Source organism: Solanum dulcamara, chromosome 4 (assembly GCF_947179165.1).
Source record: "Solanum dulcamara chromosome 4, daSolDulc1.2, whole genome shotgun sequence".
In the NCBI taxonomy this organism is placed as follows: domain Eukaryota; kingdom Viridiplantae; phylum Streptophyta; class Magnoliopsida; order Solanales; family Solanaceae; genus Solanum; species Solanum dulcamara.
Genome location: NC_077240.1, coordinates 18,329,042 through 18,346,847, shown reverse-complemented (window position 1 = coordinate 18,346,847; position 17,806 = coordinate 18,329,042). Strand labels below are relative to the sequence as shown.

At 40.3% G+C, this 17,806-nt stretch overlaps 1 protein-coding gene across 5 annotated transcripts; it reads left to right on the top strand.

Moving 5' to 3' along the window:
• Positions 1-208: 208 nt before the first annotated feature.
• Positions 209-16,732, top strand: LOC129886750 (COP9 signalosome complex subunit 7). Of its 5 annotated transcripts, none has more exons than XM_055961580.1 (9): positions 209-551; positions 1,740-1,815; positions 9,863-9,951; positions 10,710-10,799; positions 11,162-11,206; positions 11,292-11,362; positions 15,255-15,393; positions 15,710-15,798; positions 16,301-16,732. In XM_055961580.1, the coding sequence occupies exons 1-9, from the start codon at positions 393-395 to the stop codon at positions 16,320-16,322; spliced, it is 780 nt and encodes a 259-aa protein (XP_055817555.1). In that variant the 5' UTR covers positions 209-392; the 3' UTR covers positions 16,323-16,732. The 5 variants fall into 5 exon arrangements, with proteins under 5 accessions (XP_055817555.1, XP_055817556.1, XP_055817557.1 ...); XM_055961581.1 differs by having other exon boundaries at positions 222-551; positions 15,710-15,801; XM_055961582.1 differs by having other exon boundaries at positions 222-551; positions 15,690-15,798.
• The last annotated feature ends 1,074 nt before the right edge of the window (positions 16,733-17,806 follow it).

Below are 17,806 nucleotides of genomic sequence, written 5' to 3'. Positions count from 1 at the left end.
TCAATGAAACTGCTTGATACCATCATACTATATTATATACTCACCATCATACTATATTATATACTCTCATGGTATCAAATGCACGAAATAATTAAAAATAAAGACATATGAAAAGTAAGAAATATCCGATGATAATTTTTTTTTTTTTTGGTATGACAATAATTATCCCAATATAAAACGACCTGCGAGGGGCCCATAGCATCATATAAAATCAGTCAAATACCCTTCTTCTCCGAGGGAAAGTAAACAGTTAAAAAAAGCCTCTTCTCTATTTGTTTTCCGATAATCTGTAATTCAGAAATAAGAAACCCTAATTTTTTTCTTGTCTATAAATGTTATTGAATCCCTGATTACTTGTGATTAATACTTGAAATTCAAATTCCTATAGAGAGATGGATATCGAACAAAAGCAATCGGAGCACATCGATTACTTTGTGAAACAAGCATCAGCACTCAAAGGTTCTGCACTTATCAATGTTGTTGTTGAAGCCACTTCGCATCCCTCACTCTTTGCTTTCTCTGAGATTCTTGCTGTTCCCAACGTTCTCGAGGTTTCCGTTCCTTTATATTACTTTCTGATATTGATTTTATTTTATTTTTCTGATAATTGGGTTATATTAGGTTTTATTTTTCTAGGTATTTGCTCTCCACAGAGTTGTAGTTATGTTAGGCTATTGATTGGGAATATCTGGAACATGATGGCATTTCCCTTCGATATCTGATTATCTTCTTGTTGTTTCTGTTTGTTGCTATTGTCTCTTTTTTCACTGTTTGTTTGGAAACAGCCTCTGTAACTTCTTAAAGGTAGGGGTAAGGTCAGCGTAGGCTCTTCCCTCCCCAGACACCACTTGTGGAAATACATTGGGTTTGTTGTTGATGGCATTTTCCTGATAATTTGATTAGTGGGTTTTCCATCACATTGACGTGCTTGCTTTAGGCGTAATAGTTGTTCTTGTTGTATTAGATAAAAGTGGGGGATGACCTAAAATAGGAAAGCTTTGAGTAAAACTGGGACAGAAGGATTAGTAGACAACAATATTTTGCTAATGAGCTACAAATTCTTGGTCATTTGAAGGCTGTATGTTGAAAATTAAATAGTCTATGTACATGTTTTAGATCATATGGATAAATAGATGCAAAGTTAGTACTTCATCTTCAGATAAAGTACCAGATCATTTTCGACGCGCAAAAGGAATGAAAATCAGGAAATGCAATCAAGATACTACAAAAGATTTGAACGATTTTAAAAGAAGTTAAAGAAACTTAGTAGATGCAGTAGATTGATTATTGATGAGGAAATAACTTGGGTTCATCCTCCCAATTCCATCAAATTTTAGAGCACAAAGGGGAAAAGAAGTGCTTTTGGGAAGTCAGGTTAGACAATATCTAGAGTGACCACTATATTGTGGTATTTCTTGACTATAAATTGCACCTGTGATTCAATGTTGAATCATAAGATTCAGGTTAGATTCATGCACCACAGACTTAGATTATAGCTGATTCTGTTGGAACATAAATCTAATTGTGAGGTTTGAATCTTGAACCGTAACTTTTTGGAAACTATGGGCATAGAAAGCATTTGTTTCAATGAGCACCTGAACTTTCCTGATATGAAATTGCACCTTGATATCCTATTTGCAAGTTGTGTAGTTAACCAAATTGCCATGTTGCTGTGTATACACTTTAGGATCCCTTTCATATTTATGTTTAGTTATTTTTTTGTTGGAACCTGTATGCAGCTTGAAGGAACTGAGAATTCAGCATACCTTGATTTGCTTCGTTTGTTTGCTCACGGGACATGGAGTGACTACAAAAGTAAGCGTACATTTTTTACATCTGATTGTTCAGAAGCATTTTTTTTCTGGGTGGGGTGGGAAGTTAATTGGATCTGATTTTCAGGTTTGCGATTTCAACGATGTTCTTTTTATTGCCGTTATGTCAACTTTTCTGTAATTCTTCATTTACCCTGCTTTCAGATTAAATGCCTTAAATTTTATAATATTGCAAACTTGTACCTTATCATTTTGAGGTATTTCTTTGAGACATAATATGCTTTTGCTCATATGTATAATAACTTGAAGATTCTTCTAATTGTTAATAGAGTGTTAGTGCAAATGAGGATATCAATGTTAAGTTATTAACTTCTCCAGTTTTGTATCTCCATAACTGAGTTCATTGCTGTCTGGAAAGTTAATAAGGTCATGATTTAGGCCTCATTTATTTGCACCTAATGAGGTCTCAATCTTAATCGTTCAGATCTTTGACATTAACTGCGTTTGTTTTTTAGGTTTGGATCTTAATCATTCAGATTTAGCCCATGAAGTGCATTTGTTTATTCTCTTTCAAAAGCTCTTAATGGGTCTGAATGAATCAGATTTGTAACAAAGTCTTAGCACAATTCAGACTCTTAAAATATATACGGCTTTATTTCTGCCAAATTTTATGTTTCCTCGTCTTCTTCATTGATTTTTTTTCATGCTTCTTTCCCTCCAATCAACAACCAAATCTTTTTCTTCTTGAACTGGTATGATGCTAAATTTTTTACAAAGTCAATCAAATTGTTTGGTTGATGCGGATTTGACTGTCGTAACAAAATTGTGATAAATTTTTGTTCCACATAGCAGCCATAATATCAAGTAAGAGTAGAAGATAGAATGGCATTCTTCAAAAAGATTTTCATTCACCTGGTTCTCATCTATTTTGCTTATTAATTTATTTCTTTGTTTCTTTTTGGCTGAGTTATATAGGAGACACTACAAATATGATATAATTTCTGTTTCTTTTCATTGATCACTTTCATACACAATAGCCATTTTATAAAGTAATATCATATTCTAAGTTATGATAATCTTTTTGCTAGTAAGAATTTGGTTCTTCAACAAATTTGGTAAGATTGATATATTGTGTAAAAGTGCTGTTGATATGTCAAATATTCATTTATATCTTTAAAACATTATTTTCTATAAAGAAAGTTATTTTGCTGAAATGAGCTTTTTATACTACTATATTAATATAATGTTTAATTTTTAATTTTCTATTGATTATGTTTAAAAAGATAAATTCTGCATATTTATATATTGAAAACAAACAATCTTAATTATTCAGAGTTCAATTTCAGAGACAACATCTTAATATTCAGTTATGTATTCAGATTTCAAACGTTTTAATCTTGATCGTAACGCACATCTTAATATTCAAATTTAGATGTCTTAATCTTGATGGAAACAAATGAGACCTTAGCTACCTTTTTTGTTGCTGTGAATTTTTTTAATTTCATGGGTGAGTCACACTGAAACATCCTTAAGTTTGCTAGTGCTCACTGTCACTTACCTTTATGGAAAAAGAATTAGTGATAGTAGTGTTATCAAAGGCACGTTTAAAGTGCGCTTAAGCCCTAAAGCGAGGCTCAAAACATGTTGAGCGCTTCGCTTCGCTTAATGTGCGCTTTAGTGTCATCATCAAGGTTTTAAGACATACTTTTCCTTGCCAATGAACCTCTTCTGAAGAGACAACACTAAACAATTGATATTTCACTTAAACGTAATTATTTTTCAATTTCTTTGTCCATCTATTTGTCATTCATGCTTATCAATTATTAGTCTTGGTTTAAACACATATTTTGTACTTTTTTCTCCGTTTGCGCCTTTTTTCATTAAAGCCTACTGTGCCGTCCCGCACATGTCTACACTGGACTGGCACCATTCTGGCCCATCGGGGCTAGCCTGTGACCCTACACTGCCAGCAGGCCCTTTGCCAGCAGGCAAATCACTCACTGGTCAGTGCTTGACAGGTAGATTGGCACCAGACAAAGGATGATGGACAGCAGCCAGCAGCCTAGTGCCTTTTCTTTATACATACTTTTCTTTGTAGTGCCATTTCTTTATTAATTTCGTGGGCCTCCTGTCCCCTCTTTTTGTAGTATATAAGTCCCTTGGACTTCTTTGTATATTCATTCAGAAAATATATATCACAACCAGAAAATTGGCATTTGCCTCCCAAACTTATCTCTTTCTCTTGTTCTTTGTTTGTTGACTGTTTGTGGACTTTTGTTTGTCATTGTCAATCTTGCCTTCAGTTTGTAAGATTGTTCTCAGGACTTAGCCTTAAACTTGCCTTGTCAAAGCAGTTTTTGGTTGTCCCACGCGGCGTTGAAAATAGCCCCGTGACAAGTGGTATCAGAGCTCTGGTTCATACAATGACGAAGTCACAACACGGTGAAGAAACTGTCCAAGACGTGGAAGTTCGTAAGGAGACTGCCAAGAAACGTGATAAAAATCGGGACAGAGAGCAATCTCAGCCCCCAACCAGTGGAAGAAGCCACGTGCTGGACGAAGGAGACGGCTCAAATTCCAGCCAACTTGATGAAAGAATTGTTGGTATTGAGACCGGCCTAGGGGCGTTGAACCAACGTCTCGCCATAGTTGAGAATAATCTCGATTCCCTTGAGACAGTCGCTCTTGAGGGACTTGGGGACGTAAAGACGGATCTTACGGACCAAGGCGTCGAGATGAGAGAAGGGTTGATTTCCCTTGAACTCAAGCTCACTGCAGCAGTAGCATCCCTCCATGAAGAGATTGCTGCGCTAAAGGCAAGGGTGGAGGAATCCACACTTGCAAGCACCACTGCTCCTATCAACGTTCGTGAGACACGAATCGAAGCTCCCAAGCCAAAGGAGTTTCGCGGAGATAGGAACGCCCAGGATGTCGAGAATTTCCTGTGGCAGATGGACGCATACTTTGAACACGTGAACATCATAAGTGAGGCTGCCAAAATAAGGACTGCAGCCATGTACTTAGGCGACACCGCCATGCTGTGGTGGCGGAGAAAGAAGTCCGACATGGAGAAGGGGATCTGTTCCATTGATAACTGGAAACAGTTCAAAGAAGAGCTCAAACGGCAATTCTACCCCCAAAACGTAGTGCACGAAGCCAGGAGGAGGTTGAGGGAACTGAAACAAACTTCCTCAATCCGTGACTATGTTAAAGAGTTTACCAAACTCACTCTCCAGATTCCCAGCTTGAGCAGCGAGGATTTGCTGTTCTATTTCCTGGATGGCCTTCAAAACTGGGCCAAGCAGGAACTTCAAAGACGTCAAGTTAGTGACGTAGACGAAGCTATCGTCGTGGCGGAATCCTTGTCCGACTTCCGCGCAGAATCATCCAGAGGGAGGGACAACAGGAGCAAAACTGTTCCTCCCAAAGCAGACCAAAACAGGGACAAAGGCCAGTCCGGTCCGCAGCGTGGCCACGAAAACAGAAGCAATAATCGCAACTACTTCCGCAGAAATTATGAGGACCGCAAGAGAGACGCTCCTCAGCGCGAGAATTGCTATCTGTGTGGGCGAAACAATCACGCTGCCCGCGACTGCCCCACGTTAGGAAAGTTGGGTGCCATGGTTGCTGCCCATAGACAGCAGGAACAGGCTACAACACCTGCCGGCGGACAACCCGGCGAACGTGGAATTCACCCCAAGGAACCGGAGCAGGGAAAGAACAAAGCTCTTGGTCTGTTCGGTCATATGACCTTGGCTGCTCTTGCTGTGCAGCCCCCGACGATTAAGCCACGTGAATCGCTGTTCATAGAGGCACAGTTGAACGGCAGGAAAGTCCTCATCATGGTGGACACAGGCGCAACACATAATTTCATCACCGAGGCACGAGCCAAAGAATTAGGGCTCACATACACACCCAGCGACACCCTTCTGAAGACCGTCAATGCTATCCCAACCGCTGTGAACGGGATTGCCCCAAGTGTGCAGATCACTTTAGGGGAATGGACGGGTCTCACTGACTTCACAGTGGCGCACATGGATGTGTTCGATATTGTGCTGGGATTGGATTTCTGGTACGAGGTAAATGCATTTATCTCACCACGTCTCAACCAGCTCCACATCAAGGACCTCGGAGGATCATGCGTGGTGCCCCTTATTCGGGTACCACAAAATGGGATGCACCTGTCTGCCATGCAGCTGATAAAAGGATTCAAGAAAGGTGAGCCAACCTTTCTAGCCACACTGGCTGGAGTCACTGAAGACTCCCTTGAGGCAGTACCCCTGCCTCCTTGCATTGAACGGGTCCTTGAGGATAATAAGGACGTGATGCCTGAGGAACTTCCCCAGCAGTTGCCTCCGCGAAGGGAGGTTGACCATCAGATCGAATTAATTCCAGGGGCGAAGCCGCCTGCCATGTCCCCCTATCGCATGGCGCCCCCGGAATTGGCTGAGTTAAGGAAGCAGCTTAAGGAGCTGCTGGATGCCGGTCACATACGACCATCAAAGGCACCCTTTGGTGCTCCTGTCCTGTTCCAGAAGAAGAAGGAAGGGACGCTGCGGTTATGTATTGACTACCGCGCCTTGAACAAAGTGACCATAAAGAACAAGTATCCGATCCCTTTGATTGCGGATCTGTTCGATCGCTTGGGCCAAGCGAAAGTGTTCACTAAAATGGACCTGAGGAAAGGCTACTATCAGGTTCGCATTGCTGAAGGGGACGAGCCCAAAACGACGTGCGTAACTCGTTATGGGGCGTTCGAGTGGAGAGTCATGCCATTTGGCTTGACAAATGCACCTGCCACATTCTGCACCTTGATGAATAAACTGTTCCACCCATTTTTGGATCAGTTTGTGGTCATCTACCTGGATGACATTGTCATTTACAGCAATAGCTTGGAAGAGCATGTAGAACACTTGCGCAAGGTATTCCAAATATTGCGAGACAATAAGCTGTGCATCAAGAAAGAGAAATGCAGCTTCGCACAGCCCACCATTCAATTTCTTGGGCATACTATTTGCCATGGAGAGATAAAAATGGATAGTGACAAAGTAAAGGCAATCCAGGATTGGGAGGCCCCAACGAAAGTACCCGAGCTCCGGTCCTTTCTTGGCCTTGCCAACTACTATAGGCGATTTATTTTTGCCTATTCAGCAATTGCAGCCCCGCTCACTGACCTGCTGAAAAAGGGTCGAGAGTGGGGGTGGGATGACCAGTGCAGCAAGGCATTTGAAGAGCTCAAGGCAGCCATCTCCAAAGAGCCAGTCTTGGCTCTGCCTGATTTTACTAAGGCATTCGAAATCAGTCTTGGCTTTGCCTGATTTTACTAAGGCATTCGAAATCCACACGGATGCTTCTGATTTTGCCATTGGTGGCGTCCTAATGCAAGAGGGCCACCCAATAGCTTTTGAGAGCAGGAAGTTGACTGATACTGAGCGGCGTTACTCGGCTCATGAGAAGGAAATGACGGCCGTAGTCCACTGTCTAAGGACTTGGCGTCACTACATATTGGGTTCCCATTTTGTCGTCAAGACGGACAACGTCGCGACGAGCTACTTCCAGACCCAAAAGAGCCTAACTGCCAAACAGGCTCGCTGGCAAGATTTCCTGGCGGAGTTTGACTACACCTTTGAGCATAAACCAGGAAAGGCCAACGTTGTCGCTGATGCACTCAGCCGCAAGGCGATTCTGGCCCCTCTTATGAGCTCAACTGTTAGCACCATCACTGAGCAAATTAGGGAAGGCATGCTGCAGGATCCAGTGGCAAAACAACTGCTTACCTTGGCTCAGCAAGGTAAGACAAAGCGGTTTTGGGAGGAAGATGGCCTGCTTTTTACTACTGGCAGGCGACTGTACGTCCCAAGGTGGGCTAACCTTAGGCGTACCTTGATCAAAGAGGGACATGATTCTGCCTGGGCGGGCCACCCGGGGCAGAAACGGACGTTGGCGTTGGTAGAGTCCTCTTATTATTGGCCTCGCATGCAGGACGACATAGAGGTCTTCGTGCGCACTTGCCTTGTCTGTCAGCAAGACAAGGTCGAAAACAAGGCTCCGGGCGGCTTACTGGAGCCGTTGCCTGTTGCAGGAAGGCCATGGGACAGCGTCACCATGGACTTCATTACCTGCTTGCCAAATTCTGAGGGATTTGGTACTATCATGGTCGTTGTGGATCGCTTCTCTAAATACGCGACCTTCACAGCCACATCGACCAACTGCAAAGCAAAGGAGGCTGCTCGTCTCTTCTTGAGGGACGTGGTGAAGAATTGGGGCGTGCCTAGGCACATCATTAGCGATCGAGATCCCCGATTCACTGGGGCGTTCTGGAGGGAACTGTTTACACTGCTTGGGTCGGAGTTGCACTTTTCCACCAGTTTCCATCCTCAAACTGATGGGCAAACTGAGCGGATTAACGGGCTACTGGAATGCTATCTGAGGCATTACGTTAGCGCCAACCAGAGGGATTGGGCGAAGTTGCTCGACACTGCCCAGTTTTCATACAACCTACAGAGGAGCGAGGCGACCGGCAGGAGTCCCTTCGAATTGGCTACTGGACAGCAGCCTAATACCCCACAGTCCTTGCCCGCTGGAGTTGGCTTGAGAAATCCAGGGGCGTATCATATGGCCAAAGCTTGGGAAGAACAAGTCGACTTGGCCAGATCTTATCTTGACAAGGCAAGCAGAAAGATGAAGAAGTTCGCCGATCGTAAGCGGCGCCTTGTCAATTACCGTATCGGAGATAGAGTTATGATAAAACTCAATCCTCGACAGTTCAAATCCTTGAGAAGCGTCAGCCAGAGTTTGATTCGACGCTACGAAGGACCCTTCAAGATTACTGCCAAGGCTGGCAAGATCTCATACAGGGTAAACCTGCCCCATCATCTGAAGATTCACCCGGTCTTCCACGCCAGCCAACTGAAGCCATATTTTGGCGACATGGAAGATCAGGAACGGGGGCAGACCGGACGTGCGCAGATTTTCTTTACTCCACCAACCGTGGATAAGCAGGTCGAAGCTATTATTGACCACCAACTCGTCCGCGGCAAGGGATGGAATAACTCTAATGCACAATTCCTTGTCCATTGGAAAGGAACTGATCTGGAGGAGGCAACCTGGGAAAGGTATGAGGACTTATGGCAATTTCGCGACAAGGTCCAACACTACTTGCATTTGTGCGGCGCCGGGGTCGTCGCCAACTCAGGTGGGGGAGCGTGTGCCGTCCCGCACATGTCTACACTGGACTGGCACCATTCTGGCCCATCGGGGCCAGCCTGTGACCCTACACTGCCAGCAGGCCCTTTGCCAGCAGGCAAATCACTCACTGGTCAGTGCTTGACAGGTAGATTGGCACCAGACAAAGGATGATGGACAGCAGCCAGCAGCCTAGTGCCTTTTCTTTATACATACTTTTCTTTGTAGTGCCATTTCTTTATTAATTTCGTGGGCCTCCTGTCCCCTCTTTTTGTAGTATATAAGTCCCTTGGACTTCTTTGTATATTCATTCAGAAAATATATATCACAACCAGAAAATTGGCATTTGCCTCCCAAACTTATCTCTTTCTCTTGTTCTTTGTTTGTTGACTGTTTGTGGACTTTTGTTTGTCATTGTCAATCTTGCCTTCAGTTTGTAAGATTGTTCTCAGGACTTAGCCTTAAACTTGCCTTGTCAAAGCAGTTTTTGGTTGTCCCACGCGGCGTTGAAAATAGCCCCGTGACACTACGCTTTATTTGCGCTTAAAGCCCCGACAGATCTTAGAGCCTTTTTGCGCTTTTTGCTTTTGACAACATTGAGTGATAGCGGTAAAACTTTCTCTAGAAAGAGGGATTATGTCTATTTTTCTTACACATTTACTCTTCCTCTGGCAAAAAGAGAGACAGTCATAGGTTTGATTTCCTTTTTGTTTTTCCTAGTACCAAAGGGATGAAATTTCATTGGCAATAATTGCTTAAAATCCAGAATAGGGAAAATATCTTACGCTAATTGACCATGAACCTATGACTGAACAGATTTGTCTTGTAAGGGAAGATGATGTACTCCTGAGTTGTATATGTAACATTTCAAATTTGTCAGCTTTAGCATGTATGTGGTTTTCTAGGTAATTCTGGCCGGCTTCCTCAGTTGGTGTCTGCCCAAGCTCTCAAGTTGAAGCAACTTACTGTGCTTACGCTAGCTGATACAAGCAAGGTACATTACATATAAGTGTAATAAGCCTTTTGGCACTGTAATTTATCTTATGGCAGAAGTGAGCAATTCATGCATCCTTATTAACATTCTTCCTTCAGCTAGTTAATGCTAAAAATGTAAGAGCTTGTAATGAATGGGTAAGCTTGGCAGAGCTTTGTGGTGCTTATTTGTTGGAATTCTTGAAATTTGTTTTTGGCATCTGGTCAGGGTAATGGATACAATCTATTTATTGGTACATGTAAGTCATTGTCATTGGATCAAATCAGTACTATTAAAGTTGTTTGCTTAGGCCTCCCTTAGTTTGAATGTGTCCAGTGTTGTTTCCTTCCTTTTGTTGTTGTGGAACATGTAATTGTAGTCATCCCACTATGATAAAGTATTCCATCTCGAATAATGCTATTCAAGTAAATACTGGATACCTCACTTGTGGGGTTACTCTGGGTATGTTGTTGATATACTGGATACTTTGTTATATGCGTACCTCATTCAGTGTCAACAACTATGTATATCGCACTATCCGTGAGATGTTTCTCGGTGATTTGCATGATTAGCATATCTCTCAAGTTCATTTCTCATAGCGGAAAAGAATAAAATCTATGCATGTTTTTTCAGTCTTTAACATTCTTTTTGTGTTTCTTCATGACAACCCTGTTCGTATATCAACAACCTTTGATAATGATGTTCATATTGACTTCTTTTTCACTGATGTCCTTTGTTATTAGAGTCACTGCCAATAATGACTCCTTTCTTCTTTCCAGGAGCTTCCATATGATCAACTTATGCAGGAGTTGGATGTCACAAATGTGCGTGAACTTGAAGATTTTCTCATAAACGAGTGCATGTATGTGGTGAGTATTAGCTTTCTCTCCCTGGATCATTGTGTTATGAATAGAGATATCATTGTACTTTCCACTATTGGAAGTGTGTTGGACTAAAGTTTGTCATAGGAATTTGCTTATATTGATGTTCTTAGGATAGTTTATTTAGCCTTCTGGATAGAAGTTTAACTTATTCTTTTAATACGGGTTCTGTTGCCTCATAGGTTATTTGTGGCTTACTTTTGCCTTCCCTTCCCCTTATTCTCTCTCTCTCTCTCTATTTTTTTTTTTGGGGGGGGGGGGGGGGGGCTTTGCAAGGAATAATTGATTTGATGTCTCAGTCTGTTATTAAAAAAATTACTAATTCCCCATTTTTCTGTATCCGTGGATAGGGCATAGTTAGAGGAAAGCTGGATCAGTTGAAAAGATGCTTTGAGGTTGGTATGATGTTTTTGTTGTTTCGCCAACTCTTGGTTGCAATGTGCTGACATGGGGTAATTAACTGTCTCCACACAATTGTAGGTACAATTTGCTGCAGGGAGAGATCTCAGACCTGGTCAATTAGGGAATATGCTAGAGACATTAACTGACTGGTATATCTATGTTCTTGTTTAGATGGTTCTGATTGCCATATCATTGTATCATGCCCTATTTTCTCTAATTGAGTATATTATTTAGTTATTTCTTAGTTGGGCTTGGGATTGTGTGTTGACTTTACAATATGATCTTTCTATTGAGATTCTGTTGTCCTATTGATACAACAAACACATTCTGTTCATGAATAGCTGGTCTTGAAAAGTTGTTGAGTTCTCTTTTGTTCCCCTTCGTGTCTTGATCTCCTTACCTTCATAATGACTTACTGAGCTGTACTTTGCATGCCAGTTTTTAAAGATTTCTTTTTTCTGTCCTCTTTAAATAAAACAGCTAGTCTAGGTTATAGAAGTGATATGAGTTACATAATCTGCTTATGGTTTCAAATTTTACATCCCGATATGTTCCGAGTCAAATCCCAGATTTGAAAATCTGTATGAGTCAATCGGAGGTAACGCCGGAGAAGATGATAGTTGGCATTACCCAGAGAACCCTATTATTCCGCGGACAAAGCAGAGCAATCTCTTTAACAAAGTACCAATATCCCACCGTTTTAGGGATTTGATTGACAGAGAACATGTGGGTTGCTCAGAGTTGCCAGTTAGGGGAAAGGAGAGTCAAAGTCATGTGCACAACACATGGACGGTTCTAATGAGAAAAGGGCCAAGGAACAATGCACCTTGGACCTAACAGATAAAAAACTAATTGGGACGGAACCCAACAACCCACTTCATTTACAACAGTTTAAATGAAATTGGGTCCATCTCCTCATTGAAAGACTTCGTAGAAGTCTTTCTTAGCACTCCTCAACAACGAACTGCTCCAGATGATACACAGATAATAGAGAAGAGAACAGAGGAGGAAGCAATGGAGATTATAGTGGAAATTGGGGGGAACGCTTCGCAGCTATCCAAAGGGCTAGTATATCTGGACATTCCATCGAGAGAGGGTAACAAAATTAGAGAAGGGACTACAGATTTAATAGTCCAAAATTCTGGAGAAGCAATAGAAAATTGGGAGGTGGAGGATGCCGAGCCTCTTTGCACTCAAACACAACTAATGATAAAAGACAAATAGAAGGTTGACTTTCAGGGACATGTGGAGGAACCTCTGGAACTACTACTTTAGGTAGATAGTAGCAGAAAAGTAAGAAAAATGGAGACGGATGCAATATTCAAGAAGATTAGAATCAAAGGTGCCAAAGAACTCAAAAGCCTGGTGGCCTTTGACGTTAAATTCAAAAGTGGTGGAAACAGGGAAAAAGGGAGAAACAACCATAATAGTTTTTGATACAATCCAAATTAATTTCATGGAAGGTGAGGGGATTGAATTGTAGATAAAATGAGACTTGTTAAAAGTTTGGTGTTTGATTGGAATGCAGACATTTATTGTTTCCAAGAAACAAAGTTGAAGGGGGACATTACAGAGTTAGTGAAAACAGATTCAGGGAAATTGATGGATCAAATATGAGTACTTGAAGGCTAGCGGAATTAGAGGGGGTATATTGATGATGTGGGATGGCAGAATATGGAAGGGAGAAGTTCTCGAGACTGGTTCATATACTCTAACTTGCAAGTTTGAAGCACAACTCCAAAGTTTCTCTTGTAATATTACTTACACGCACTAAATTGTTACATTGAGAGAAGATCAGTATGGGAAGAGATTGGTGATGTCAGAGGTTTGTTCCATGGGCCTTGGGCTGTAGATCAAATTTGGTCTAAGGATCCTGTATCTATTATTGATGTGTTAGATTCATTATAGACATATGATCATATAGGATCTGGATTTACTTGTAAATATGGCCCTAGTACAGCCCATGTACTGATCTGTTTCTACCAATATATACAAAGCTACCAGTTTCAAAAAAAAGAAGCAAGTGCAGCCTGTTTCTGTTTGGTTATAGAGATCTGCCATTGTTGTTGGCCTACAACATTGATGAAAAGATGACATATTCAGATTTAGTTACTGTTATTTGAATTTCAATACTACTGGCAAGAAACAAGAAAATCTGTTAGGAGTAAGGGAAAGGAGATGTAGATTATGGTGTTTCCGGTGAAGCGCTTATATTGTAAGTTAGTGGGTGGTTTTCCGTTCACATGGATAGTTAACGAGGGGCCTGGGAAGACATGAGCATCCAGTGGAGGTTATATTTTGGATTGAAGTAGGTTCGATTAAGGAAAATGGGCAGAAACCATGGAGTTAGGTTTGAAGACTGAGATTTGAAGAAAGAGTAAGTTTTTTGGTTGGGAGGGTCTTTTCTTTAGTTGGTTTGTTGTCTTAGTGATGTAGCTTGAAATGATGAAGGAAAGACAGGCAACATGGCACATGCTGGCATGTGACACAAGCTCAATAATGGATGTACCAAAAGGGAGGAGTAAGACATTGAGGCCTGCTGTCCTGTTCTGAAATCTTGGGGGGTTCTGGGAATTCTGCTTCTTGCTTGTAAAAGGTGAAAAGTGGAAAGGTGGACACTTGTCAAGGAAAGAGCCAACAGTAACAAATGCTTGTGTTTGTTGAAAAGGTCAAAAGAAAACAGGATAGAATGAAGTTCTTGGGGGGTGGTGCATTCATGGTTCTTGGGATTCTTTAATCTGAGCCCACTTCGAGATATGTAACTAGTTACTATTTGGTTGGATTATTTTGTATCTACCCTTTGGGTTCTTCTGTAACTGAGTTGTGTTCATGTTGAATTTTTGATAAAGTTTATCATATTTACCTACCAAAGAGATTGTTCATGTTCGCATGTGTCCTTGTGGAGTCTTTGTGTCCGTTGAATAATTTCTTAGTCAAGAAATTGGTTTAAGTATGAAATTGTGTCGGGCATGTGTTCAAGTCATGTTTGGCGCGAAGTTACAACAACAACATACCCAGTGAAATCCTACTAGGTGGGGTTTAGGGAGGGTAGAGTGCACACAAACCTTTCGCTATCTCGTAGAGGTTGAGAGCCATGTTTGGCGCGAAGTTGTGCTGAGAATGTTCTGCACAAACTTGCCTAGATGATGCATCTATATTCACTAATTTAGGAATATAGACTAGAGTTAACCCATTATTAGTAGGCATTGAATAGCTTGTTATTCCTTGTCTATTCTGGTTTCATGGTTGGTATCCTACGAGCCAATCCCGAGACCCCTCAATGATTCATTCTAGGATCCCAATTATGAGAATGTATGCCAATGTTATTGGACTGCATGAATTTGTTTGAGCTCCTACACTTCCCCAAGTTGGTAGAAAATCTCACCATGCTGTGGGATCCACAGGATGGAAGAACTAGTCAGAACACCCAGAGGTCAGTAAAAAGGTTGCTTGCTTGCCTTCCAGTTGCATGTTTTTATGAATGTTCATTTAAGTTCTCTCCCGTATGGCATAAAAGTCATCTATTTTTAGTAAACTTATCTACCTTATCAAAAAATGAAAGAGAAATCATGTCGAGATGATCATTCATTTTATTTGAGCTAATAATAAAGTCTTCCAGCCTTACTCTTGCCACTTTATACAACTGTTGCTTATACTTGTCTGTTTTGCAATTAGTAGTTATACTTATTCTCTTATTGCAACTATGAACAAAACTTTGGAAATGTAAATTTGTAACTTTGGTGGTGGAAATTATATGATAATCATTTTTACGGAGTACAATCCCACACAGCTTTCTATGCCATAAATTAAATATAAATTGAATCTGCAGAGGTGTGGTATACCCCCGAAGTTAGGTGAGGGATAAGATTAAAAGAGTTTGATGTTTTTGTGAACAGTGTGGTGTTACTCTGGTGTAAACTTGGTGTGTTTCGTCTTACAATGAGGTCCTTGTGAACTATGAATATTCTGCATGCTAACTATGAGATTTAATGTAATTGTCAACCTACTCATAAGTTTATTTCATTTTTTGATGAAAAACAGGTTGACCACATCAGACAATCTTCTTGTCTCAATTCAAGAGAAAATCAAATGGGCAGATACAATGAGTGAATCGGACAAGAAGCAGCGGAAGGAAGTTGAAGAAAGGGTTGATGAGGTGAAGAAGTCACTCTCTTTGAAGGTGAGTTAAGTATAGATTTCCAAGAGATGAGTTCTGTGTTGCTTCTAAAAAGTAGAAACTATGGGCATCTTCACAATGCACCAGACCATATTGAATGGTGAGCATGTCTTTCAGCAGATGGACTTCGTCTACCTGGGTTGTGAGATTCCTTTTTGGGGTAGAATGTCTTCGTAGTTCGCCCATTTGAGTCCTAATGACCCTCAGTTCGTGTTTAAGCCTTTCTTTATGTTGAAGACTCATTTTATATTTGAATACTGGGATATTTTTGTCGATCTGTCTTACTTACTCTGTGGCAGAAGCTACAAACTGTAAGCAGGCCGATGTTGACTTCAGAGGGCATGAGGAGATCTACTCTGAATCTGGTGGAGTGATGGATTATGAGGAAGACCGAGGCCGACCGAAGAGGTAGTTGTAGTCTAACATATCCCGGGATTAAATTTTCCAGTCATTTAGCAGCTAGTCATGGTCTGTATGACCTATGAATTATATTGTATTAAAAATCTGATAAGGGAAGGTTCTATTGATTGACTGATCCACAAGTGCGGCCAATGGAGTGTTGTGTTCTTGGGAAAGGGGACTGCAGGGTAGCTTCAGTCAATTCCAATGCCTTTTTAGAATGCTTCAAACCCAAAAAAATTGGCGAAGACATGCAACTGCCCCTATCCTTCCATGCCAGTTGAATGCTAGAAACCCTTGAAGCCTTCACTCTAAGTTTTAACTTCTATACACTTGCATAAAAGTATTTTTACACTATCAGACCACGTAAGAGATTTTTCTAACTTGGATAATGTGGCAGCTACCTGTTAAAAGAGGTTAAAATCCTTGAAATTCTTAACATGGTCGTGTCTATTTAAATATTGTATTGATAGTCTCTCATCTGCTGATTTTCGACTTGTAAAATTTGCAGGAGACGACACCCTATTGGTTAAGGTGATGGAGTAGGGCGATGTTAGGAAGAATTAGAGGGGCTGCTGGCCAGTTTTTTTGATGATGGCATTCCGACCATAGATGCTTTCTGCTTTAGCAGACAGTTTCACCCTTTTAAAGTTTGCTGTGCCGTGAATGGAACTTGTAGACTCAAATAGCCATATCTTGCACTTTAACTCCATTATTTCCATTTTGTGTGCCTTTTTGAGTTGGGAAGATCTCAAGTATGATGATGATGCGGCTGGAACTTGTGGAGCTGATCCATTTACATTCATATAAGTCATATACTGTCATGATTTTCCCCAAAGTTTGTTTTAAGTGATTGCTATAAGGTACAGGGTGAATTTTCGTATTCATGTAGTCGTATTGATGGAAAATTTGTTTTACATAGTTAAACTCAAGTATTTATCTATGCCAGAGTTCATCATAGTAGGTGGGGAATTTTTTTGGGTGAGATGGATCAAAATTTCCTGAGAATGTGGGGATATTTTGTAGTTGATTTACATTCTTAGTTCACTAATAACTAAAATGTTGCCAGATTAGTAGCATGAAAAATAAGGCAATTATTTTTCTACAATATCCTCATACAAGCATCTATAATAATATCTAGAAGTTAAGAATGCCTAGATATTTTTTTCTAGGATTTGGTTCTAGATGCAAAAAAGAAGAGAAAACGTCAGATTATTTTATCATCTTATACAAACATCTACTTTAAATATCTATAGTATAGAATGCCTAGATATTTCTTAAAAGGAAATGTCATTTCATTGTGTCAAATTGAATAGGATTATTTTATCTTATACAAACATCTACTTTAAACATCTACTTCTATAGGATTGTTGTAGTTCATTTCATTGTGTGAAATTCATCATTAGTAAAACAGTATGTACCTTTCTTTATTTCATTTAAACAGAGAGAAAAAAAAAACTTGTTAATTTCTAGCTAGCAATTGTGTAAGTTCTCAATAACTGGAATTTCTATGTATGTATGTATTTGTTTTAAAAAATAAGGACTAAAATTGATTTAACACTTAAATCAGGGGCCAAATCCATTTTTTTTCTAATTTAAATTAATGTGTTATAAATTTATTTTGCGTTCAAATCATCACATGTTATAATTTTGGCTTTCAATTTTTTAAATTGTCTTTTTTCTAAGAATAAATAAGACATACGTACTTGTATATTCGTTGGGATTATAAATTACAATTTATAAATATCACTTAAATAAGTTGGCCACGTCGAACACTTTTATCCAACTAAATAAAAAATGTCAAGTGGCTTCGAGAAAGGGGAAAAAAAATCATTAATCTTGTAAGCAACAGCGAAGCAGAAAAGCATTATTATATAGGGGTGTGTTTGGAGATTTTATATATATAGTATAGCATTTGTATGAAATTAATTTTTTTGAAATGGAGAAAATGACTTTTCTGATTAAATAGAAAATACGTGATATTTCATATTGATTATGTTCTCCTTATCCTCCGACA